At 39.4% G+C, this 26,034-nt stretch overlaps 2 protein-coding genes across 3 annotated transcripts; both read right to left on the reverse strand.

Moving 5' to 3' along the window:
• Nucleotides 1-473: 473 nt before the first annotated feature.
• Nucleotides 474-24,975, reverse strand: LOC121737400 (calphotin-like). Its single transcript, XM_042129073.1, has 9 exons — nucleotides 24,787-24,975; nucleotides 23,521-23,643; nucleotides 21,088-21,408; nucleotides 15,694-15,891; nucleotides 15,180-15,338; nucleotides 14,727-15,071; nucleotides 3,248-3,254; nucleotides 2,613-2,912; nucleotides 474-1,207 (listed from the first exon to the last, which is right to left on the reverse strand). Exons 1-9 carry the CDS (start codon nucleotides 24,967-24,969, stop codon nucleotides 474-476), a joined length of 2,370 nt encoding a protein of 789 aa, XP_041985007.1. The 5' UTR covers nucleotides 24,970-24,975.
• LOC121737004 lies at nucleotides 2,535-4,538 on the reverse strand. 2 transcript variants are annotated; one of them, XM_042128508.1, is made up of 3 exons: nucleotides 4,501-4,538; nucleotides 2,946-2,947; nucleotides 2,535-2,912 (listed from the first exon to the last, which is right to left on the reverse strand). In XM_042128508.1, exon 3 carries the CDS (start codon nucleotides 2,902-2,904, stop codon nucleotides 2,557-2,559), a length of 348 nt encoding a protein of 115 aa, XP_041984442.1. In that variant the 5' UTR covers nucleotides 2,905-2,912; nucleotides 2,946-2,947; nucleotides 4,501-4,538; the 3' UTR covers nucleotides 2,535-2,556. The 2 variants fall into 2 exon arrangements, with proteins under 2 accessions (XP_041984442.1, XP_041984441.1); XM_042128507.1 differs by lacking the exon at nucleotides 2,946-2,947 and having other exon boundaries at nucleotides 4,501-4,509.
• Nucleotides 24,976-26,034: the final 1,059 nt, after the last annotated feature.

The following is a 26,034-nucleotide window of genomic DNA, read 5'->3' on the forward strand; positions in this document are numbered from 1 at the left end:
TCTTATGTACTTACTTTTCTCTACACCCTTTCATTAGCAGTTTATACATGCAGTGCTAGCATATAATTACTATTAACGTTTTTTTAAGGGGAAAATTTAAGGCGTGTTTCATAATGTTTTGGACCTTTTACGATCCAGGGCGATAATATTATGAAGTAAATACCAAGTTATTTTTGTAGTCAACTTCTGAAAAACAAGTTAATTTGTAAAAAGTTACTCATAATACACCAAATAAACTGGGTTCAATGTGGTTTCATCGAGTCCCCTAATCAAAATGTGTTCGCTAGTTTCAACATCGTAGTTAGATGTCAAAAATGTTAGGGATTTGATACGACGCGATGCATGGCAAGCGCCGCGACACTTCGCGATACGTTATATTAAATCCCATTTTTGACATCTAACTTTGCTATCAAGACTTGCGAATGCATTTTGACTAAGCACTCTGTTTATTACAACAATTTTCGGTCATAAATTTAAACAATTTGGTGTGTAGTCTGTACTCCGCCGCTAATGTAGTTAAGGGCCATGCTGAACCAGGACTGTAGGGTCGCCAGCACTCCGGTATCCTGTGGTGCATTCACTGTCACCTGGACTACACCATCATTGAATATCTCACCCACCTGAGGAGCAGCTTCGTCTACAACGATAACTGGTGCTGGGACAATTTCTGGTACCACTTCAGCTTCCTCAACAACAATCACGGGCTCTGGGACTATTTCTGGCTTTTCAATTTCAGGCGCAACGATGACGGGTTCCGGTACTATTTCTGGTTTTTCAATTTCGGGTACGACGATGACAGGTTCTGGTACGATTTCGGGTGTTTCAATTTCAGGTGCAACGATCACGGGCTCTGGGACTATTTCTGGTTTTTCAATTTCGGGCGCAACGATGACAGGCTCTGGGACTATTTCGGGTGTTTCAATTTCGGGCGCAACGATAACAGGCTCTGGGACTATTTCGGGTGTTTCAATTTCGGGCGCAACGATAACGGGCTCTGGGACTATTTCAGGTGTTTCAACTTCGGGTGCAACGATCACGGGTTCTGGGATGATCTCTGGTTTCACTTCGGGAACCGCTGGTCCGGGGAGGATGACCGCTTCTGGGAAGGTTTCCGCTGGTGTGATAACTGCTGCTGGCATTGAGTCTCTGCGTGTGGGGACAGCCACGGCCGCCGCCACGAGCAAGGCAAAGATGAAGGTTTTCATATCTGTAACGTTATTTTTTAAATCATAGATGTACTGTTACTAAGTCTTGGGAATCAAAATACATACTTTTGTTTTCATCACACTAAAATCCTCGCCAATCAGGGTAAGTACTATCAGAGAAGTTGATTCCTAGGCAGATGGCGGACCTAAGTAATTTGGTCGCGTTACGTCAAAACTCAAAACCAACCGACCGATCACAGCTTACATTGAATTGACATAAGCCGACCACATGACGTAGGTCCGTCAACTGCCTAGGAATCAATTTCCTCGACGGTACATACGCTAGGTAAGTCCGGAAAATCCAAGTTGTTTGGCAGTGCGATGCCATTTTACTATGCCACCGCGCATGTTATCTATTGAATTTAATATTAGAGTCAATTTATATTAGTACAGAGTCGAAGCGCATCGAAGCGAATTATTCAAACTGAACATTACAAATTCAATACACGCGAATTCGTGTGACTCCGCCCGACCAACGCTGATTAGCCTCGCAGAAGAAATGTATGCGTTTCGCTCTCGAGTTAAGGTTAAATTTTCTGTGTTCAGTTTTTGGGAATTCGCTTCGCTTCGCTTACACTCTGCGCTACTATAAATTGACCCTTAGGGTCTTATTAAGAAATTTGAAAAAGAAATAAGTAAGACGTACCTGCACGCTATGAAAGAACGTCCAAATGATGTAAGGAAATTGCATTTTCGTATATTTATAGCCTTATCAATGTTATTATAGTATAATAAAACCATTACGATAAATATTTTACTTCCAGACGTATCATCCTGTCATATACCTGATATTACAGGTTTCTGGGCTTTTCGAACCCGACATTAAAATATTATATCTGCTTCGTGATAACTGAAATGTAATTGGTAGTAGGTACTAATGTATTTATAGTATGTTTTAATTGAATGGACTTTAATGTTTGGACTTTCGATATTTTTATTCGTCATTAACGCCTCTATACTCCACTCGGGCTAACACGATTGACAATATCTGACACTTCATTGTCAATCGCGGTTTATATGGAAAATGACAAGTTTTTGACAGGGAGTCAATGACCGCTAGCGACTAGTTAGCCCGAGTGGAGTATAGTCCTTAGACGCAGTTCGCTGCGAAATTGCGGCGAAACAAATGCAAAACAGGAATAGAGCGAGATGCAATATAACGTATTGTCATGAGACAGTAAATGGTTTCGCATTTGTAACGCCTTTTTTGGATAAAAAAGACAAATGATAACTTAACATAATATTTATTTATGTTGACATAAAAAGTTAAGTCAATTCGATTTATATAAATTTTGAAAACCTTAAAAATAATCAGTATTTAGCCCTTAAATTATTATTAAAGATACCTAAATTATTTGTTAGGGGTCACACACACTAGAACAGGTTTAAGCTTGGGGTCCCAGGTACCATCATTTTTGGATTTGGGGGTCAAATCCCCACTCTTGTAGATGTCAGAGATGGTGACGAAGATGTCATTGAATTTCTTCTCAGTATTACTCTGGATGCTGGTCTGGACATCTTCTATGGTGGAGCCAGTAGGAAGGATCTGCTGGCCAGTGGTGTATGGAGTTTCCTTGGCATACTGGAGATCCATGTAGTCGTTCAGGATACCTTCTAGAACCTTCTTGACGCTTCCATTGGAGGAGTAGTCCTGGATGCCTTGGGAGATCTCGTTGACTGTTACGGTTGGAACGGCCATTTTGATATCTGTAAAGAATAATATGGTTTTTTTTTCTCAACATCTAAATTCTAACGCTCGTTCGTCTTAGGACAGATTCTGGTTTGGACAGATTTTTGTAACGACAGATTCTTGTTACGGCAGATTCTTGTTTCGGCAGAATTAGTACTGTCGCATAGACTTGGTCATAATTTAAATACTCAGTAATAATTCTAATTTGTCTGGACCCACTTCTACTCTATCCACCCCCCACAAAAAATAAGTGACTAAGACTTTCGCCAGTCAGTTGTTGACGGGTTCTTATTTGTTTTTTTAAGGTTTAAGTTTTAATTTTTAAAACAAACCAACATAAATTACTACTTACGGGAGCCCTAGAACAATTTGTTTTTATTACTATCAAGCAAATTATTTGTCAGTAGCTTCATTTTGATAAGACGAACAACATTTTTATTTGCGAAAAATCTCGAAAGTAAGACTACGCTAACAGAGATAGAAAGGATTTCATACTTTGAATTGATGCTCTTAAATTATATAACTACCCTATCAATATAAAAAACAGCTTGTTAGGGTTCCATTTTAGGGTTCAGTAATCAACCAAGTTTTGTTGATTACAGAACCCTATAACAGAACCCTAACAAGTTAGCTTGATAGTAATAAAAAAAATTCGGTTCAGCAGCAAAGTCGGTTCAGCAGTTTGGGCGTGAAAAGGTAAACAGATAGACACTTCTGTATTTATAATATTAGTAAGTAGGTATGGATAACTAGTCTGTACATTAAAGTTTTGTATAAAGCTATTGTGACTTTTTTGGAGAATAAACAGAGGACATAAGGCAAAGAAGAGTATGTTTTAATACATTTTTTGGTCTACACATAAAATAAAGTTATCACTATGAATATAAGATATTATAATATTTTGTAGCTTCTGAAATACAGGGTTGAACTACTTCAGAAGCTACAAAATATTATATAAAATACATAGGTACATAATCAATAATATGGAACATTTAAATCGGCGTGACTGTTACGTAGTATAAGACATTCTCTTTAGGCATGACCACAGAGTTTTTGTTTAAAAAGTCAATAACCATTCAATTGTTTTCTTAATACTATCAACTTGTACCTAAGTTTTAATCAAGGCTTTTAATTAATTATAACTTGTTACAAGTATAGTACTATTACAAAAACTTTCAACCGCCAAAACAATGGAGGATTTACAAGATTACGTTTTAATAACTGCGATAAAAAACATTATTATCGAACAATATACAAAATATGTGTCTAAACTAAGTACGTGATAAAATATTGTAAATTATTTTATGATGGCAGATGTAATAAATTGATTACAATAATAAAGAATTAAACTGTTATTCTTTTTAAACAATTCAGAAAAGATAGTCGTGTCGATTGCTTTTGCTTAAAAACTTACCAAACAAAAAGACGAAAATAAAATTCGAACCTATTCGAACAATACCGCGAAATCAAATTCAAATTAAGAATACAAAATGCCGGCTGGAAATGAAAAAGTTTTTACCGACCTCCGTGTTTAAACTATTCTATATTCGAACAATAAATCATTTTTCCCGGCATCTGCCGAAGTGGGACAAAAAATAGACTTACATTTTAATATGTCGGGCTGCTGGTGGCGTTTGACAGCGAACATACTTTTGCCCTTTTTATAAATCACCACAACCACTCGAGATAGTAGAGACGTGAGTAAATAGGCGTGTAGACGCGAAACTCGACTAGCATGTTATTATAGCTTCATTTTATAAATAAAGTATAAAGTATTTTTCGCGAGAAAAGCTTTCTTCAAGTGTTATTTATTGAAGATATTATGTCAGTAAATTACAAAACTTACAATACCACTTGAAACAAAAAAATAGAAAGTGATTAAGGGGCTGTTTCACCACTTCCTGATAAGTGCTGGATAGGCTATCCACCACTTAACTTGACAGATAGAGTATGGAACATCTGTCAAACAAGTTGTGAATAGCCTATCCGGCACTTTATCAGGAAGTGTTGAAACAAGCCCTTTATCTATCAGAATCAATAATTATAATTAAGGTGGCTTTCCTATTTTTCATTTTAAAGTACGGAGTACGGATGTTTTAACAGCAGAACGTGTAAAGGGGAATATTCGTATTTCATTGCCCATAAATCCATAATCGATGTTAATGATTGTGCATACCGTAAAGTCTTTAACACTACGCTCCACAGTCTTCACTCTATATGCATACGTTACTATTGCACAATTAATATGAAGGGAGGCGTCATAAGTGGAAAAAAGATACAGAATCATACGAATTTTGATTTTTGACATATCTAACTAACATAATAAATGCTAAAGTGTGGCTGTCTGTCTGTTACCTCTTCAAGCCTAAACCGCTAAACCAATTTGGTATGGTTTTGACTTCTTAAAATGACATACTTAGTAGGTATAGCTTTTTGTGGAAAAATCTATGGTTTCAACGCGGCACGCTGCGTCGTCTAGTTTTGTATGAAGTTATGTCTCTCTGCACGCATGCATACTCCACATTAATTTGTGGGCTCGGCTTGAGCGATAAAGTTACCAAATTTTATCAGCGGCGATACCGCGATATTGACTCAGTACTGTCGGTACTATTCGCGTGATATTCGCAAGATAACAAATATCCTGTTGATGTACTGTATGTAGGGAGATCGCACTCCTAAATAAAATCGATGCAAATGCGATTTTATTTTATACTACATATAGATGATGCTCGCGACTCCGTTGCGCTAAAATTCTTATGGCGCACATTTTTCCGGGATGAAAAGTATCCTGTGTCCTTTACCGGGACTCAAAGTGTCCCCATAACAAATCTCGCTCAAGATCGCATTGTTAAACAAAATTTAAAGCCAACCCATATTTAACAGATAGATGGATAGACAGACGGTTAGGAAGACGGACAGACATTAAAAACTCAGTATAGGGTCCCGTTTTTACCCTTTGGGTACGAAACCCTAAAAAACACACTCGGCCAATTTTAGAAGCTCATACCGAGGCAATGATTAGAGATAGATACAAAGTGTAAAGGACAAAGTTGTAGAAAATTTAATTAGCTTTTATTATGTAGTATAAGAGAATTTCGTACGAAGCACCGTTTATGATGAGTAAGCAAAAAACTTACTCATCATAAACTTCTTTGCTCCCCCCCCCCCCCTGCCTCGGGCTACCTGGGAGGGGTCAGGACTTTTAGTATGTTTATCTCCTAACTACTCTAAACAAAGTACCAAAGTTAAAATTTCTGCTTTCGACTTTTCCAAGCAGACCCCCATTTTTGGCATTCGTTTACTAGGCTATAAAGGACGTCGATGGTAACACTGCATATTTCCCGCCAAAGAAGGAGTTACTTTTCGATGAACTATGACTGTATTATAAATATTGAATGATGTGTAATGGATTAAGAAGTTCCGATTATTTTTATGACGAATAACAAAAATAAGTATTTCTACAAAAAATAGTCGCGCTAAAACTCAATAACGGCTTTGGTTAATTTTTGTATTAAAATATTCAGGAAGTCCAGGAATGGCTTATTATTAGGAGGAAAGTGATACAAAGGGTCATCTAGTATTTTTTTAACCGACTTCCAAAAAGGAGGAGGTTATATGTTCGGCTGTGGAGTTTTTTTTTTATTTTATTTTTTTTGTATGTTCAACAATTACTCCGCCGTTTGTGAACCGATTTTCGAAATTTTTGTTTTGTTGTATTAGGTTTTACTCCAATTTGGTACTATGTTCACAAAAGTGGTGACCTGATGATGGGATCCATGAGTAATCGAGGGAACTCCTCGAAGTTTATATAGAAACATATGGTGATTTTGGTTTTATGAGAAGCATCCTAAGCATATGCTACCAAAACGCAAGATTTCTCAACGAGGTATATTATGGTTCCGAAGAATAGTATAGATAGTTTTAGAAAATGTCGACCTTTAGGGCCATTTTCAGCAAAGTTATTTCTATTGAATTGCTTTGCGCGTGTCTTACTATTTAAGTCACCATGATTAGAATCTGAATAAAAGTCATTATTTATAATTACTTACTTTAGACGGATCCTTAACGCTGTCACCTGAACAATAGCTGCAGAAGATCAGCTAAAATCTTCTGCATCTAAAATGTTGTTTTCAGGTCGTAAAGGAGATAGTATCATGATTCACGCATTTGGTTTGATACATTCTATCTTCTGCTTGATTTTCCAGTAGCATAATCGTAAAACATGAAAAAATATTCGATAAAGTATTTTAAAAAGATAAAACCTACTTCAAAATTATACGTTACAAAGAATTAAAATTCAGTATATCTGAAACTACTAGACCAATTTTGATGAAACTTGTAGAATTCAATTATTTAAAGAATACCTAATGCAACAAAAAAGAATACTCTAAATCCGACCTGTAGTTTCGGAGATATGCAAACACAAATATAAATCCATACACTTTTGAAATTTAGCACATTTGTTCAGACCCATCAGTGTCTATATTAGTCAACAAGCTTTTGCCCGCGGCTTAGTTCGCATTAAGAAGTATTATTATTAATTAGGTATCAAAGTCTCAGCCCGACTGGTTTAAAATTGACCAAGTTTAATACAAACTTTCATCCTCTTGGGAGTAAAATTGATCAAAGGCCTTTCTTAGCGGACACTTATGTCATAGAGATCTACCTGCATGTCAAATTTCAGTCCGATTCGTTCACTGGTTGGGGCTGTGAGTTGATGAATCACTATGTCACTTTATAATCTAGGTAACTAGTAAATAGTTGCCTGGATTATGAAGAGTTGATAAGTAAAAAACACTATGTACCCACTAAAATATTAAGTTCTGTAAGCTCATTCCGATTAGTCAATAGCTATCTGATTTAAAAAAAAAATGCGTTTTCGAGTTGCTTTTTATCTGAAGTACTGTATCAAAACCAATAATGCAACATATTTTTTAACAGATACAGTTACAATATGAAAAATACAATTACAAACACGATATAATTTATCTAGAAAAACGTTTTAATTTTGATTGTATAAATACTATCGACTCTATCTTATGTTATAAACAGTAATAACTAATTTTAGTACGTTTAAGTGATACTGACTTTTTGTACAACAACGTAGTAATCCCAAATGATACTTTGTTTATGAGAAGTGTCTGAGAGTTCTTGTAGATTTTTTGATACAATAGTGTCACATCTCGAAATAATGCAGTGTTCTCGATTAAGGCGCACTTAAAATCTGTATTATTTTGTAATATCACCATATGCCAGAAAACCAACCTAGAGTTCACTTCTAACTTCTACAACTTGCGATACAACGCTGTCTACAAAAAAATGAGGCCAAAATTGACCAAAAGGATACAGTCTTTTGGTGGCACCACGGCCGTAAAAATTGTTATAGAAATACGATCTTTACTGAGTATACAAAACAGATCATTTTACGTTGAATGGCGTTAAAAACTCAATTTTGTAGTATTTGGTAATAATACGCTATTCTTCCAAAGCAGCGTGATACAGAAGCATTTGATAGTCCATTGCTTCCGTGAAAAACATGAGGTCATACTATCAGAAATTCCATAACACAAGAAAATTACTTATTGAGTTATGAACGCATCTTTAGATTAGAACAAGACTGCGTTCATAATTTAACAAAAAAATTTGGGTTACACAAATGCTTAACAGCGACCATATATATCTTCCTTTTTGGAAGTCGGTTAAATAAACCTAAAAATACCAACTGCAGTCCAAAGTCCGCGACCACGCCTACGACATGTCATGTTTATCGATATCATGGAAAATTTCGCACACACGGGTAAAATTGCAACATCGGTAATCTCAACAGGTTCTCATGTGACAGTGCATTATCTTGGAAAGGACAGTTGAGTCAGGCAGGACATTTGCACTGAAGACTTAGCAGGCTCCTAGGCCCAGTGGTCGGCAACACGCGGCTCGCGAACGTTTTACTTGCGGCCCGTGAATAAATGTTTTGTGATTAAGTTATAAGTATAAAAATGTTTTCTTATATTGCTAGTAGTTATTACAACTTAAAAACGTAGCTGTTTGTATCATTTTGTAATAAAAACTTTCTAGAAAAGCTTGTTTTGCCACCTTGTGGCCCTTGCCTGCCGAAAGATTGCCGACCGCAGCTGCTCTAGACGATCAATTTTATTGTGCAATATCACGTATTGTGCAATATTATTGACCGTCTATGGTTGATATTGAACGCCTTTCAATCTTATTGTGAAATCAATTGTTCAATAATAACGATCAATTTTATTGTGCAATAAAATTATGCACAGTAATATTAATCGTCTAGAGGGCCAAGTCAAATATTTTTATTTACTTGCATATTATTAATGCTTGATATACTTAATTGGACCAGACATTTTTGAGAAAGTTTATCCTAAGACCCAGATCTCAGTAGGAGACATATATGGATGAAACCATAGGTCCTTAGTAGTGCCTTGTGTATTTGTGTATTGTGTACCAGGTACCAGGTAACAAAGTTGACTAAAAATTAAGCTTACTTTACTTTACTTTACCTTACTTATTTGTCGTGGCTAATATTTATATACAACGTGTAACAAAACTTAGTTAAGTATATAAAAACTTTAGGGTGTGTATATGTCCCTCATACAGGGTGTAACAAAACTAAGTGATAGATTACTCTACAAGGAACACCCTAAAGTATTATCACTTAGTTTTTTTACACCCTGTATAGAGTTCACTGTGAAAGTAGCAACGCTGAAAGAGCAAATTTATTTTTGTGATTTGTACCGGCGAGTGCCCCGCGTCACGAATTTTCCCATGCAAAAGTTTGAAAAAAGTTGCACTTTCAGAGCTGCTACTATTACAGTGAACTATATAATAAATAGGGGAACCATACCTAACTTTACAACCTGTATAATTTTTATAATCTTATTCTGAACTAGTATCATGTAGTGTAAGACGCTTTCCAAGGACTAACTTTTATCAGACGCTTAAAAAATAACTTTGTTGCTTTTAATGGCGTTATTTTTATTTTATAAATTATAGGTCTACCAGAATCTGATGGCTGATGGCAGATTTTCAAAAATATTCTTGATCATTGGATAATTTTTTATATTTGCATGTTTCACAATTCACACACTGAATAAGTCGCTATAAGTAACTGCGTAAGCAGTTTTGCAGGAAGTGTATAACAGTTATGTATATTATAAGATGAAAAGAAATAAATAAATAAATAAATAAGTGGGAAAAAAAGGATCAAAATGTTTTATTCCAATTACCCCGGTATTGCTAGAGTCAGTTAATTTCTGACTTTTTGCCATCAGATTCTGGTAGACCTTTAATATAACACCTTAGAAAACAATATTGCAATCATATTTTATTTGTACTAGCTGTTGCCTGCGACTTCGTCCGTGTCAGCATAGTATAATAACAAAGATGGATAATTTTCCCCTCTTATGGTTTCTTACCCAAAGGGTAAAAACGGGACCCGATCATAAAGATATTTCGGCCTGTCCGTCTGTCTATCTGTCCATAATTATCCAGACTGTACCTCCCATTCCTAACATGTAGTGCTACATGTAGATATTATTATTATGTATGAATACAATCGAGTATTTTTGGGAATATAACTAGTCAAGTACCTACCTGTTAGAACCAGATCCCAAGCGATAAGACATAACTTACTATCACAATATGGATGAAACCTTTGGTTATCGGTAGTTCCTTATGTACTTAGAATACCTGCCAATTTGTGAAGCTCTACAATCGACATGGACTAGGGATTAGGGTAATAGGGGAGGGTAGGGAAGGGAAGGGAAGGGAAAAGTTGAGGGTAGGGAAGGGAATAGGGTAGGGGTTAGGGGATTGGGCCTCCGGTTAACTCACTCACTCGGCGAAACACAGCGCAAGCGCTGTTTCACGCCGGTTTTCTGTGAGAACGTGGTATTTATCCGGTCGAGCCGGCCCATTCGTGCCGAAGCATGGCTCTCCCACGTATAAAATTTTTGCATACTTTTTTCAATAATGTGTAAAAATGTCTGTCTGTCTGTAACCTCTTCACGCCCAGACCGCTAATCCGATTTTGCTGAACACGCAGGTATTCTAAGATCATGAGGCACTACTTCTCTATGGTTTCATCCATCAGAGAGTAAGTTATGTCTGATCCTTCTGGGATCTGCTTCTATGTTATTTGGTGGCAAAAGAATAGAAAATGTAATATTTCCCATTATTTCAGTGTGTAATGTGTTGAGTTAGCGACCGGTCGTGCTCCGCGTTACACACGCAGCAAAAGTAATATTTTTGCGAATCGCGCGGCACATTGCCGCTGCACGTGACCATGGCGCTCGTGGCCAACGAGTTGCTGGCGTTTATCTAGCACGCCATCAACACTATGGATGAGGTCAGCATCATGCAGATCTGCAAGTCCTCCTTCTCCAGCGAGGAGATTTGCAAGGGCAAGCAGCTGCTGTACGAGACGCTCGGACAGAGCGCGAATATGCCGTCGCGACGAAGAGACGGAACGGAAAGGAGCGTGCAGGACATCATCTCCCTGCTGAAGCAGACGGATCCTGATGAGGTACCGGCTTTTGTGGCAAAGGAGCTGCACAAGCTGCCGCCCGTCACATTGGACCACGTCGACGTCGTCAGCCTACTGAAGGACATCAGGTTCCTGAAGGAGGAGCTGGCCGGAGTTCGAGGTAGATTGCAGGCATCAGAGTCTACGATCAGTGACTTACGCATTGAATTATCGCAATTAAAAAGTGGTAATTCAATATGTAGGTCACCTGATGCCGCATCCGTCACTACTCGTTGTGGCGCGTAAGCGAGCACGTTTATCCCGTCAGCATTATCGGACGGGTCAACGAACACCGCCGCTGCCACCCCCGCCCCCGCTCCCCTCCCGGTTGCGCCGACGCCGAGTCTTTGCGACTGTTGCTGGTCGCCTCGCACCTCCCCCGCGGGCGAAAACTAATGGGGTGAATGAGAGCCGCAAGGCTACGAAGAGCCGCAAGGTGGAGTCTTCTCGGCTTGGCAAGGACGAGGGCAGGAGGTGCGATGAGGAGGGCTTCATACTGGTGGAGAGGAGGAAGAAGCCCGCCGCCCGCAACCATCGCGGCACCGCACCATATGTACCTAAGCTGCGTCTGCGGAGCGAGGTCCCCTCGACTCCCCTGTACATATCCCGACTGCACTGGTCCATGGAGGTCGAGGACGTCGAGGACTACATCCAGAAGAAGGCGCCTGAGGGTCGAGCGACTGCAGTCTCGCCACAAGGTTAACTTTAGCTCCTTTGTGGTGAGAGTACCGACGAATCTTCTGTCGACTTTCGAGGCGCCGGAGTTCTGGCCGATGGATGTAGTCTATCGGAGGTTCCGGGGGAGACTCCGGAACGAAGCGAGTCACGACGCTGGCAAAATGTGACAGTGTTAGTTTTTAAGTATATATAAAATATGTATGTTAGTTTTAAGGTATTTATTATATAATTTTATTTCGTAATTTTAACTTCGTAACCAAGCAGAGTTTATATATTTACGCAAAAAAGAAAAAATACTACAAAATGAATGTTACCATAGCTTTATTTCATACTCAGAAGAAAAAATTGCAACTTCTCCTAAATATTTTTGGACATTTATAAAATCAAAATTTTCACAAAATAACATACCTACCCACATGACATATGGTGACAGATCTTCTGCTGATACCCATGAAATTTGTGACATGTTTAACACTTACTTTAATTCTGTATTTGTTTCTAGTAATCAAATGCATCATAACTTGGATTTAAATGAATCTAACATGTGTCCGGTTAATATAAATTCAATTAATATTTCACAAACTTTAGTTAGTAAGCTCTTAAAACAATTAGATGTACATAAAGGTGCAGGCTGTGATAATATTCACCCCATGTTAATAACAAAACTGTATAAAGAACTGTATCTGCCTCTTACAATCATATTTAAGAAATCAATTAGTGAGGGTCACTTCCCAAATATATGGAAAAAAGCTCTTATTACACCAATACCTAAAGGAAGTAGTAACAAAAGTAACATCGTTAATTATAGACCCATCTCTAAATTAAATATATTTGGAAAAATTTTAGAAAAAATTATTACTGATGAACTTGCAAGCCAAATCCATCACCATATAGGGATCGAACAGCATGGTTTCCTTCGCGGCGAAGTGTAAACACTAACCTTGTTTCTTACACAAATTTTATCTCTAATGCTCTTGATATTGGATGCCAGGTAGATGCCGTGTATACCGATTTTTCTAAAGCTTTTGATAAAATTAATCATAATTTATTATTAAACAAGTTATCAAGGATCGGTATACACGGTGATCTACTTAGGTGGATTGAATCCTATTTGAAAAATCGGAGTCAGGCCGTTGCCATTAAAGGTTTTCAATCAAGTTTCCTTGCAATTCCATCAGGAATTCCACAAGGATCCCATCTTGGGCCATTTCTTTTCACGCTGTACATAAACGATATAGGATGCTCACTAAACGATTCCTGTCACCTTTTATTTGCTGATGACACAAAAATTTTCAGAATTGTACAGTCTCTTTCTGATTGCGCGAAACTTCAGTCGGATGTTAATAACTTTGAATATTACTGTAAGACTAATCAACTCTATCTTAATGTCGACAAATGTTACACTATCTCGTTTACGCGCAGACATAACCCTATCTGTTTTGACTATGCGATTGATAACATCAAAATCAAACGCGTTGATAAAATACGCGATTTAGGTGTGATTGTTGACTCCAAACTTCATTTTAATCACCACATAGACACTATTGTGTCGAAAGCATATAAACAACTAGGCTTAATTCTGCGTCTAGGTGAACCCTTCAAAAAGCCCGAAACTTTAAAAGTTTTATATTATGCATATGTACGTAGTATTCTAGAATTTGGAAGCATGGTTTGGAGCCCTCAATACGAAATACACATTGCAAGAATTGAAAAAATCCAAAATAAATTTCTAAAATCATTAGATTATATAACTAATACTAAATTCTGTGATTACAAGTCATCCCAATTGAGACATAACATGCAACCATTACAAATGAGGCGCCAATATTTAGATGCTATATTTTTATTTAAAATATTACACAATTATATTGATTCTTCTTCATTATTAGAACATATTTCTTTTAAAATCCCAAACTTTTTATCAAGATCGAAGAATACATTTCATATCCCTCTCTCACGAACCAACTACTCAAAAAACTCTTTTCTTCGTCGTGCTTGTGACCACTATAACAAAAATTTAAACACTGTTGACATATTTTGCAACAATTTATTATCATATAAATCAAAAGTGCGTGATTTATTTAAACAATAACTTTGGACTCATGTTAAATAAGTACAGTTGTAAACATTTAATGTACAATAATATAATATTGTAAGATGATTGTAAGGTGTTATTATATATTACCATATACTTTAAACTTTTGTATGTAATACACAATGTGTTCTAATGACTCAACGCTACGAATTCACCATAATATGTGTTAGTTTTATATTAAGTAATGGTACTTTAGGCTTGATTGTAAACTTATATTTAAGTATTTTTGTATAATGGCTGTTTGTTACCTAAATAAAATAAAATAAAATAAAAAATAATTATTACATAATTAAATGTATGTTAGATTTAAGGTATTTGTTATATAGGCCTCTGATGCCCGAATTAAATGATTTGATTTGATTATTATTCGATACTAATGACTCGTATTTCTCATTTAAGACTAATTCTCATTAAGTGTTAAAAAAAACATACAACAGAGTAACTAAAATCAATTATTTATTTACTTAGATGTTGGTAGTAAATTATGTATTCGATTGGCGTTTAAACCCAGATGTCGCCAACGGCAGCGGGGTTGACGGGGATGGGGTTCATGATGTCGACGGGGTTGACCTCGGGGGCGCCCACAGCGATCACGTCGATGGGGTTAACGTCAACGGGGGCGGGGGCGGGGGCGGGCAGCACCTCGATCACATCGACGGGGTTGACGGGGATCTCCGCAGCGGGCTCCTCGGCTACGGCGACGGGGGTTGGCACGATGGCCTCGTCGATCACGACGACGGGGGTGGGGTTGATGGAGTCGACGACGGCGACGGGGGTGGGGACGATCTCGGGGACGGCGGCGGGGGTGGGGTTGATCTCGGGGACGACGACGGGGGCGGGGACAACGGCGGCCTAGGAATAAAATAGATTATTATTTATTATGAATATTGAAATATTTATCTGTATACATTTTTTATCCTTATCTATACAGTAGAGTTTGATGTTTTACCGCCAACTTACCTGGTCTTTGTTAACGTTGACGATGATCTGGACGAGGGCGCTGGTGGGGGCGGCGGGGGAGTCGGCGACGACGGCGGGGGTGGGGGTGATGACCGCCTCCTCCACAACGGCGGGGACGGGGGAGATCACCTCAGCGGGGAGAGGGATGGCCACGGATTCCTGATATGACAAAAAATTGTTACAACGATAGTTTCTTTGAGTGATATTGGAGTTTAATGTTTTGGCTAATAGATAGCTTGAGAGATAAAATCTCTCAAACTAGCCAATATTATGTATAAAGTTATAGTAAATTGATACATAATATTGTGTTTGCTAAAATTTAAAAAAGAAGCACTTTGTTGTTACAATACTATTTGGAAATTGGAGTTATGATTTTTATCATAAGCTACACTAGATCTATCCGTGTTAACGTTACTTTCGCAATTTATTCAATTATAAATTATTGAATATCAAACTGCATTAAAATCAAATGTTTAGTTCTCAACGATGGACAGGCGATTTATAAATTACTTACAATCTGGAAACCAGCGTACAGAGCGTCCATGATCTGGTTGAGAGCGTGCTCCAGGTAGGGTACCATAGAGGGGTTGGTGCTGGGGTTAGCTAGGGCGGCGGTGATCTGGCCCAGGGTCCACTCGGAGCGGGCTGGTGCTCCAGCAGTGAGGGCCAGGATGGCGGCGAAGACGGCGAGGAATTTCATCTTGTTTTTTTTCTGTGAACGATGAGGTAAAGAATATTGTTGTCCGGGACCTATCGGCGGCCCTAGAGGGTGTCGAACAGGGCAATAGCCAAGGCCTCGCTTTTGCAGGGGCCTCGCAAGGTATTGTTTGGTAAGGCAAAGAGCCTAGTAAAGTCCTGCCGCCCGGGGCCTCGCAAAGACCTTCCACCCGGGGGGCCTCGCAATGGTTACGGCCACCACTGTCTCTCAGACAGCGTCCTAGGGGGGGTGGTAAAGTTCCTACATAGGGGCGGCAAAATTAAAGTGACATATACTCATAATTCATAAACAATATAGGATCCGACCTTAGAGCGAAGCCATATTAATGTTGCATTTAAATAGTTGAATCAAGACAAATTACTATTTCTAATTCTAATAGAATAGGCGGTTGACTTACGACTTTAGAAACAATTAAAGGTTTCGTGAATAGGTAGATACAAATGTACAACAGCTCTAGTATTTTTTTTTTGTAGGGACTAGGACGGACTACTTGTTGACTTACCTAGCTTCTTCAAACTATGCTTAGGATAACTAACTGTAAGATATTTATACCGATTTGGGCACAATAAATATTGATAGGAATCGTCATTATGATGGGCTTAACGTGTAGATAATTATAATATGTCATAAATTACGTACATTCTGATAATGGCAATAAAGCAAACGCTTCCTAATTCTTATTGCAATAAAGTAACTTAGGTCAAAATGTGACCATGTAAGGGACTTGTAGAGCGTCCTTCGCACTCGATGGGTGCAGCAGGCCTACTACGAAACTGTTTTGAGACTCAAACAATCGGACGAGAATGCCGCGTCCCGCTCTTACAACGGCATTTCACGTTTGTTAGAGTAGGAGGCGGCATTCTCGTCCGATTGTTTGAGTCTCAAAACAGTTTCATGGTACAAGCCCTGGTTCGATCCCGAGTGGAGGCGTGTACCAAACATTTTCAGATCTCAAGTACATAATATTACGGACACTCGTACGGTGAAGGAAAACATCATGAGGAAACCCACACTTAGTTGGTCCCAGACGTATTGACCTGCTCATTACTCTGGACTAGGCCGACTATGTTGTGAGAATGCCTTATGTGCTTGGGCAACCATACTGGTATTTAAATCTTGTTCCAGGTACTTTACATACATTGTGGTACACTGTATTAGTAATAAATAAATGTTGTAATTTTACTTCAGCGTGTGCACAATAAAGAATAATAATCCATACTAATATTATAAATGCGAAAGTATCTCTGTCTGTCTGTCTGTCTGTCTTGCTTTCACGCCAAAACTACTGAACCGATTGCAATGAAATTTTGTACACAGTTATTCTAGAGTCTGAGAAAGGACATAGGCTACATTTTGATGTGGGAAAATATCTTATTTCCATGAAAATATCGATGAAAATGAATTCGCATTGCGCGTGGCCAGCGCTCATCCCGGGGGTCCTGGGTTCGAGTCCCGCAGGCGGAACAAAAAGTTTTCAATGTTCCTGGGTCTTGGATGTGTATTAAAATAAAATTTCAAAAATCTTAAACATATTTTATGTATAATATTATAAAAAATCCAGAAATATATCGATGCAATGATTGCATGCATTTTAGTTCTAATACGATTCAACAGATGGCGTTTTATTTTTTACTTTATTGTAACACTAGCTGTTGCCCGCGACTTCGTCCGCGTGGACTTTAGTTTATAGCGCGCGGTGTCAACAAAATGTGTGTCAAATTTAAAAACTTTTTAAAACCCTGGTAAGTGGTACCCCTCTTAGGGCCGCGCTACACCGGAATGGCAGCGCTGAAAGTGCTCGCCTCGCCGCTGCCATTCCGGTGTAGCGCGGCCCTTAATTAATCAAAATACCCAAAAACAGCTGTGCAGTGTGCACATAATCTATACTAACATTGTAAATGCGAAAGTATCTCTGTCTGTCTGTCTGTCTGTCAGTCTCGCTTTCACGCCAAACGCCAAAAGTATCTCTGTATGTCTGTCTCTCTGTCTGTCAGTCTCGCTTTCACGCCAAACGCCAAAACTACCGAACCGATTGTAATGAAATTTTGTATACATATAGTCTAAAGCCTGAGAAAGGACGTAGGCTACTTTTTTACTGGAAAAAAGGGTTGTAAGGGGGTGAAAATGCGTAAATTTGTTCAAATTGAGTTAGTTCCAACAGTTCATAATAGATGGCGCCGTGCGTCTTCTACATCGCGCTGACGCTTGCTCAAAAGTCTTTCTATAAGACGTGGTATCATCTTACATTTAAGTTTCGATTTTTTTCGATTGTTATATCTATTCTACGGTATTAAATAACTCAGTACTTTATCTGTGCAGTGACGTAACCTTAAATCTATCAATGATAAATAGTTTATGGGTAAAGTTGTGTAATTGGAGGGCTAAATAAGCTTTAAAATTTGGCATAAAATATAAAGTTTAATATAAAAAAACGAAATACTTATTGTGTGCACACTGCACAGCTGTATTGATTTAAGGGGTACAAGGGTTTTTTTATAAAAGCTTTTGAGACCAATTTTGTTAACATCACGCGCTATAAACTGAAGTCCACGCGGACGAAGTCGCGGGCAACAGCTAGTATAATAATATAATATAATATCTATGGACGCTTCACACCACGTCAGTCTGGCCCCGTGCTAAGTACCTAAAGGACTTGTGTTGCAGGTACCAGACAACGGAAATATATTTAATACTTTTATACTATACATATATTTGAGGCTTTATTATATCATACACATATTTAATACACATCCAGACCCATTGAAAACTTTTTTTTGTTCCGTCGGCGGGATTCGAACCCGCGACCCCCGGCTTGAGTTACCAACGCGCTCACTACTGAGCCACAGAGGTCGTCAAAGTAATAATAATAATAATAAATATTATTATTACTTTGTTGTTATGTTGTTGTACAGTAGGTAATTAAAGAGTGGTTACTCCACTCTGAAAACACCCTATAAATCATCCACAACTGATACAAAGGCTTTGTTTTTTAAGGAGTAGTGATGATAGTCGCACTCGAGAAGATGCAGGAGGCCTGGTAACTAAAGAGACAGTCAGACTTTCATCATTTTGAAGTTAAAAGCTTTCCTGTATTATGTATATGACCCCTATAGAGGTGAGAACGCCCAGCAACTATAGAGTTTCGGTGGCGGTTACTTGAGAAAATATCCAGTTCTGAAGGTTTGCATGAACTGCGTTTAAACGTAAAATTCAACATCACTCTGCGACCAATAGGAGCGAAGGAACGGGGATTTTTTGAATGGGCTTATCCCACGAATTGCAGTAGCAATTTATATGTCATTTGGCACAGTAGACCACATGGAGGGACATAGGCTATTTTTTTTCTAGGGAAAATGTATGGTTTTCGTAAAATTCATAATTTACACAGGCGGAGCTGCACGAAACGTCTACCACACGAGGGCTGTTTGAAAAGTGCTCGTCCTAACATACTCCTGCGTGACTTGCAGAAAATTAGAGAAAAAGCTTCAATGAAATTGACTCATAGGCAGATGGCAGACCTACGTAATTTGGTCGCAGTACGTCAGATCACGATTCACGACTAATACTGAATTGACATAACCCGACTAGTTTGCTATATAATGCATATTTAAATCAATTTCTCTTATGGTAACTACATACATTAAAAAAATAACTTTACATAAATTTTTGTAAAAGTACTACATATTTATATCAAGGGTCGTATTGTGTGCTTTGTCACTCTGTACTCAGCTACCCCGTGGGTCCTCATCATCTCATGGGAATTCGATCCTTTGCACCGTGTAATGGACCCCAATCGGCGAAAACACCTGTGTCATCTCACCCCATTACGACCCACTTGCGTGTATGGATTAACACTGACAAATTTAGGATAGCTCGAGTGGTATATAATATAGTACTTACCTCCTTTTAAAGGCCAACTTTCGTCGCATTGGGCCACGATTTATAAAATAAGTACTAGATGACCCCGGTCCCCGCAACTCCGTTGCACAATAATTAATTCGTTTATCGCGTGGGAACCGTAAATTTTTCAGGGATAAAAAGTATCATATGTCCTTTCCCGGGACTTAAAGTATCTTCATACCTTTCATCAAAATCAGTTCAGCGGTTTGGGCGTGAAGCGGAAACAGACAGACAGACAGACAGATCGATGACGATTTCTTATTAGCGGAAGTAATAGCCATGTAATTCTTTCTGGGGGTAAAATTGTGTAATATGTAAGTAGGGTAGGAACCTACATCATTAATCCTTCGATCGTGGATTCTTGGAATTCTATTGTGACTCGCTCACCGGTGAGCTTATGGGGCTTGATGGGTCAAAATCGGTTTAAGCGTGAAATTGAAAAGACCGACAGGCAGTATACACTCTCACATATTAAGTACTTAATACTTATTAGTAGATATCTATGGAAGTTTAGGCCTCCGTGGTCGCCTCCGTGGTCTAGTGGTATAGAGCGCGGCTCTTGACTCGGAGGTTGTGGGTTCGATTCCCGCGTTGGAAACATGTTATTTCCAAGTTTGGTTAGGACAATGCAGGCTGATCACCCGATTGTCTGACAAGTAAGATGATCCATGCGTCGGATGGGCATGTAAAAAGTCGGTCCTGCGCCTGATCTCTCGCCAGTCGTGTCGGTCGTCCGTCCCACTGGGTTATGAGAGTAAAGGAAAAGAGAGTGCCCTTGTGTACTGCGCACACACTTGGTCACTATAACAATTACTCCTGCGTAGCTGGCCTGGTTTCAATGAAACCGGCCACCGTCACCGAAACCGGTGTGGGAGCTATTATTATTATTATTATGGAAGTTTATAAGTTGTGTTACAACCACGGTACAACTTACTGTACGGGGGACCACTAATGTGATGTGTTTGATTTCACCTATTTACAGCGACCCGAAGAGAATTAGCGACTATTATGGCGATACAAAATGCAAAAGTCGCTCTTGTCGCAGTTTACTTGGCGGTCCCCCGACACACCGTGACAACAACGTGGCGCAGGAGACAGACAGATGGAAATCTTTGGGAGAGGCCTTTGCCCAGCATTGGGACAGTTTAGGCTTATAATAATAATAATATTCCCTATTACCTACATAATTATAGTCATTGGGTTTTTCTTAATAACAATATAATAGTTATCTTCAAAAATCATTTATTCGTTGCAAAGTAGTCGTAGTCTTTAAACCCAGATGTCACCAACGGCAGCGGGATTGACGGGGATGGGGTTCATGATGTCGACGGGGTTGACCTCGGGGGCGGCCACGGCGATCACGTCGATGGGGTTAACGTCGACGGGTTCGACGACGTCAACGGGGGCGGGGTTGACGTCGATGGTGGGGGGAGCGGGGATGACCTCCTCAGCGGGCTCCTCGACTACGACGACGGGGGTTGGCACGATCTCCTCATCAACTACGACGACGGGGGTGGGGTTGATGGAGTCGACGACGGCGACGGGGGTGGGGACGATCTCGGGGACGGCAGCGGGGGAGGGCACAGGGGTGGGAGCGACGGCATCAGCGGACTGAAAAAAATCATTGGTTAAAAAAAGTAAAAACACGTTTAAATATTGCTAAAAACTACATCTATGTGTACATGAGAAAGTGCACCTCTCTGTCTATCTACTTGCCTATTACCTTTGCATAAGAATGCAGATTGCAGAGGTCAGAGGAAGTTGAAAGAGCAAGCTTTGGAGCCGATTCTGAATAAAGTCACGATAGTTTTTATCCCGAAAATGTTACTGTTCGATATAGTCCCGTGCAAATCGTGCAATCCACGAAGACGCGCCCCACCACTTTTTGGGTGAGCATCTTTCCCTTTGACCGTGACGCTTTTTCTTAATTGGTATATTTATTGTAGTGTGCGCTTGCACTCACAGGTAATTAGTGTGTACCGATAACACTCAAACATTGGCGAAAGCTTGCACACATAATATACTATAAACGATTAGGAGGAGTAGTGGGGCGCGTCTTCGTGGATTGCACGGACTATAACAAATTAATTTCATAATTTATTATCGTACAATAGTCCTTTACAATTTTCTTAAAGGGTGATTTCCATCGAAACCTTTTACAAAATAACCTTTATATTCGACACACGCTACATCTTGTTTGAAAATTCGAGATCTGAAGCTAATACCCGGTAGAGTGCTCTCGTCTTAAGCCTCGGCCGGTATTACATTACTTAGCGTCTCTTCTCTAGTAGGTTCTTATCGGAATGCTTTAAGAGGAGTCCACACCACCGTTTTTGCATACAAACGTTGTCCCCTGTTTCCTCCCTGGATAATGCCGGTAGAGTTATGAATTTTTTCCTGAATATCTATGGCCACTATTAGCATGTCCCTATGTTTTCTTTTTTTTCATAATTTTATTATTAAAAAGAATAAGAACGTCCAAAAACCCAAAAAAAGGCCAGATTTTCCTCTGTGTTCAAACACCCAGAAAACAAAACTGGCTAAAATATAAAAATAAAACATAGGAACACAACTCAAGCCTTGTTTTAATTCTTAATGAAAAAAGTACTTAAATCGGTTAAGTTTTGGAGAAGGAATCAGCGGACAACGAATCGAAGATTTTCTGTTCTTTTATTAGTACTTTTGTCGTGTTGTCTCTATCGCGCTCTGCGGTGGGAGACTTGAGATTGGTGAGACAGCAATACATTTTCAAATACCTATTTTCAATTTCTCTCGCCCCTGGTGTATCCTCTTAAGATATTTGGCGGATCAGAAATTACAAGAAGTGAGTATATTTAGAGTTCAGACTTCAGATGTGACTTCAAAGTAAAGTTTTAAGAGATTTGGAGTATGTTATCAATCGCTTGTAATAAAAATCAAATAAAAATTGCTAAATGAATCACTGTGTTCTGAATATGAATATATATTTATTATTAAAGCAGTGTTTTGTTTCATCGGGCTGCACAGTTTATAGTAATAAAACGCTGTATGCTACGAATAACAAAAAAAAATACCACAGCCGAACATAATATAACCTCCTCGTTTTTTGGAAGTCGGTTAAAAATGAAATAAAGATTTGTCTGACCTATAACTGGTGTAATTGTAGCCATTGAAACATTTTATAAGAGAGTTAAAAATAATTATTATAAGGAACACCAACATTGTTAAACTATTGCATAGCTTTTATCGCGGGCTTTCAGCGCGGCGACTGAATCAAGAAAGTCCGTAACGAAAAAAACATAACACTCGTCTAACGTCGTTTCAGTTCGGCAGACTTCGGCACGCTGTTTGTGTGCGTGCGACTAGACGTATGCTGTTAACTGCAATAGCTTTACCGGGTTTCATTCGAAAAGCTCTTGGTTCATACAAAAACGTCAATTGACAGTTCTCCTTTACCAGCAGCACAATAGATATCATTCTGTCTACTCTGCCAGCAGCGCCCATTGACATATTTATTTAAAGCCTTGGTGCACTATATATGTTTTAAATTGTAACTTTCCATTTTTTTAGTAAAAGATGGCCCCGTGCGAGTTTCTTACGCCGGTTCTTCTCGCCGGGTTAGTTCCCGAACGGGTGGTAGGCACCTTAGTATTGACGTTCGGAAATGTTTTTGTAAAAAAAATACTCTGAATAAAAATATTTTGATTTGATTTGACTCATTTCACTCAAAACTTGTGAACTTACCTGCTGGTTGACGTTGATGATGATCTGGACGAGGGGGCTGGCGGCAACGGGCGCGGCGGGGGCCTCCTCCACGACCGCGGGGGCGGGGGAGATCTCAGCGGGAAGGGGTAGAGCTACGGCTCCCTGTTTAAAAATTAGAATAAGATACCTTTTACCATTTTTACTTACATACGGTTTTACTCGATGGAGCAATCACGTCGAGCAAAACCCGCGGCTTGGGCTTTCGTCCATACAGCCCCCGTAGACAAGTGGCAAAACGCTAACGCTAGCGCTAACGCTAACGCTACAAAATGTATGGATTTGACATTAGTATTCGCTAGCGAAGCGATGACTTATGTCAAATCGCATACATTTTGTTGCGTTAGCACTAGCGTTAGCGTTAGCGTTTTGCCACTTGTCTAGGGGGGCAGTATACTCTATCGAGTAAGATCGCCGTTCAGTATTCACCGAACCGTTCGAGCTAAAGATGTAGTTGTTCAGGAGAAGGTCGACTCGCGAGTCGCGCCACTCGAAGTCATGTCCACACGCTTGAGTAAAGCTCGACGGCTCGCGTCAATTAAGTTCGAAGGAAACATCGAGCCGGCTCGATGCAATACGCTAAGTCAGCAATGAGCTACGCATTCAATATAACGCGACGTAATTTCGGCATGGTGTATGATCAATAATTTATATAATAAATTATAAACAAAAAAGCTTTTATTTAAATAGTCTAAAAAGAAGAAAATAATGTCATTCGTTTTTGAGTTACTCTCAGAAAACCCTTTCATTTAATATCCACTAGCAATTTGACCGAGCTTTGCTCGGTATTCGATACAACATGGATAAAATGACATTTTCTAAAAATGATTCCTAGTTAGATCGTTATCGCCTCCGAAACCCCCTATATACTAAATTTCATGAAAGTCGTTGGAGCCGATTCCGAGATTACAAGAATCGCTCGTTTAAAGATATAAGATAATATTGTAGGACTGCATAGAAAATAATTTCGCCATCTTGGATGGTCGGCCATATTGGATTTAGAGTGATGTCACATACCATATCATGCATGGTCATCCAAACTAAACGCGTATGCAAAATGTCAGCTCAATCGGTTAAATATATGAAAGTAATTCAAAATTGAGGCCCAAAATTCCACCATAACATACATACTTACATACAGAGCAAGTTAAAAAAATACATTGCAATTTGCAGGCATAATTATGCGGTTCATGCCGAACTTCGGCCGCGTATTTTCGGCCTAGTGTGTTTAGACACTTATATACTTACAACTTGCTGTCCAGACCACAGGGCGGCCATGATCTCGTTAAGGGCGGCTTCCAGGTAGGGGATCAGGGCGGGGTTGGTGGTGGGGTTCTCCAAGGCGGCGGAGATCTCCGGCAGGGTCCAGGTAGACCGGGAGGAGGCGGCGGACAGCGCCAAAATGGCGGCGAAGGCGGCGAGGAATTTCATAATTGGTTATCTGTGGAGAAAGCGGGATGTAAGCGGGTCCGCGATGACAAACAGCGTAATAGCCAGCCCACACGGCGCGTTGCGTCAGCGTTGAGTCAACGCAGCGCTGCCGTTGTGTTGTTTTTCATACAAATAACGCACACATGACGGACAGCAGCCCCCGAGATAAAGCGGGAGGGGGTGTTGACGTTAAGACTGCTTCGTAATAAATTTAGCGCTGCGGTGGCGCAGCGCCCGTGTGGCCGGCTATGCGTCAAACGGCAGCGCTGTGTCGACGCAACGCTGACGCAACGCGCCGTGGTAATCGAATGTTTTTGTGCGATAAAAAGTATCCTACGTCCTTGCTCGTTGTCTACTCTATGTCTGTGCCAAATTTTATCATAACCGGCCCAGTAGTTTACGAGCTTATTCTATACGAACAAACTTTGAAATTCTTAGATATCATATTATATAGAGGTAAAAATTGAGTACACTAGCCCCGCGTTCCATTTAACGTTAAAACGATCAAAACGCTCAAAATGCCTCCTATTTTGAGCGTTTTGATCGTTTTTAACGCTAATTGGAACGCGGGGTAGAACTTGCAGCAGCAATTTACTCTACGCTCGTTTTTTATTTTTAGCTCTACAGGGTGTAACAAAAATAAGTGATAATACTTTAGGAAATGTACGTGTTCCTTGTAGAGAGTTTACTGTGAAAGTAGCAGCGCTAAAAGACCAAAAATTTTTTTCACTTTTGCATGGGGAAACTCGTGACGCACGGGCCCTTGCCCATACAAAAGTGAAAAAAAAAATTCGTTTTTCAGCGCTGCTACTTTCACAGTGAACTCTCTACAAGGAACACGTACACACCCTAAAGTATTATCACTTATTTTTGTTACACACTGTATATTGTACTTTTCAGTATTGTTTCCTTTCTGGCCGGAGAGATTTCGGATAGGCAAAGTCCAAAAGTAATTTTAAGTGTATCGTCTACTTACCGAGCTCTGTTGAAGCGATATGCCTGTGTTCCCGAAGATCTGAGCATTTATACTTGAAATCCAATCAACTTTACAGGCGCATCATAATT

This window comes from Aricia agestis, chromosome 20 (assembly GCF_905147365.1).
Source record: "Aricia agestis chromosome 20, ilAriAges1.1, whole genome shotgun sequence".
NCBI classification, from domain to species: domain Eukaryota; kingdom Metazoa; phylum Arthropoda; class Insecta; order Lepidoptera; family Lycaenidae; genus Aricia; species Aricia agestis.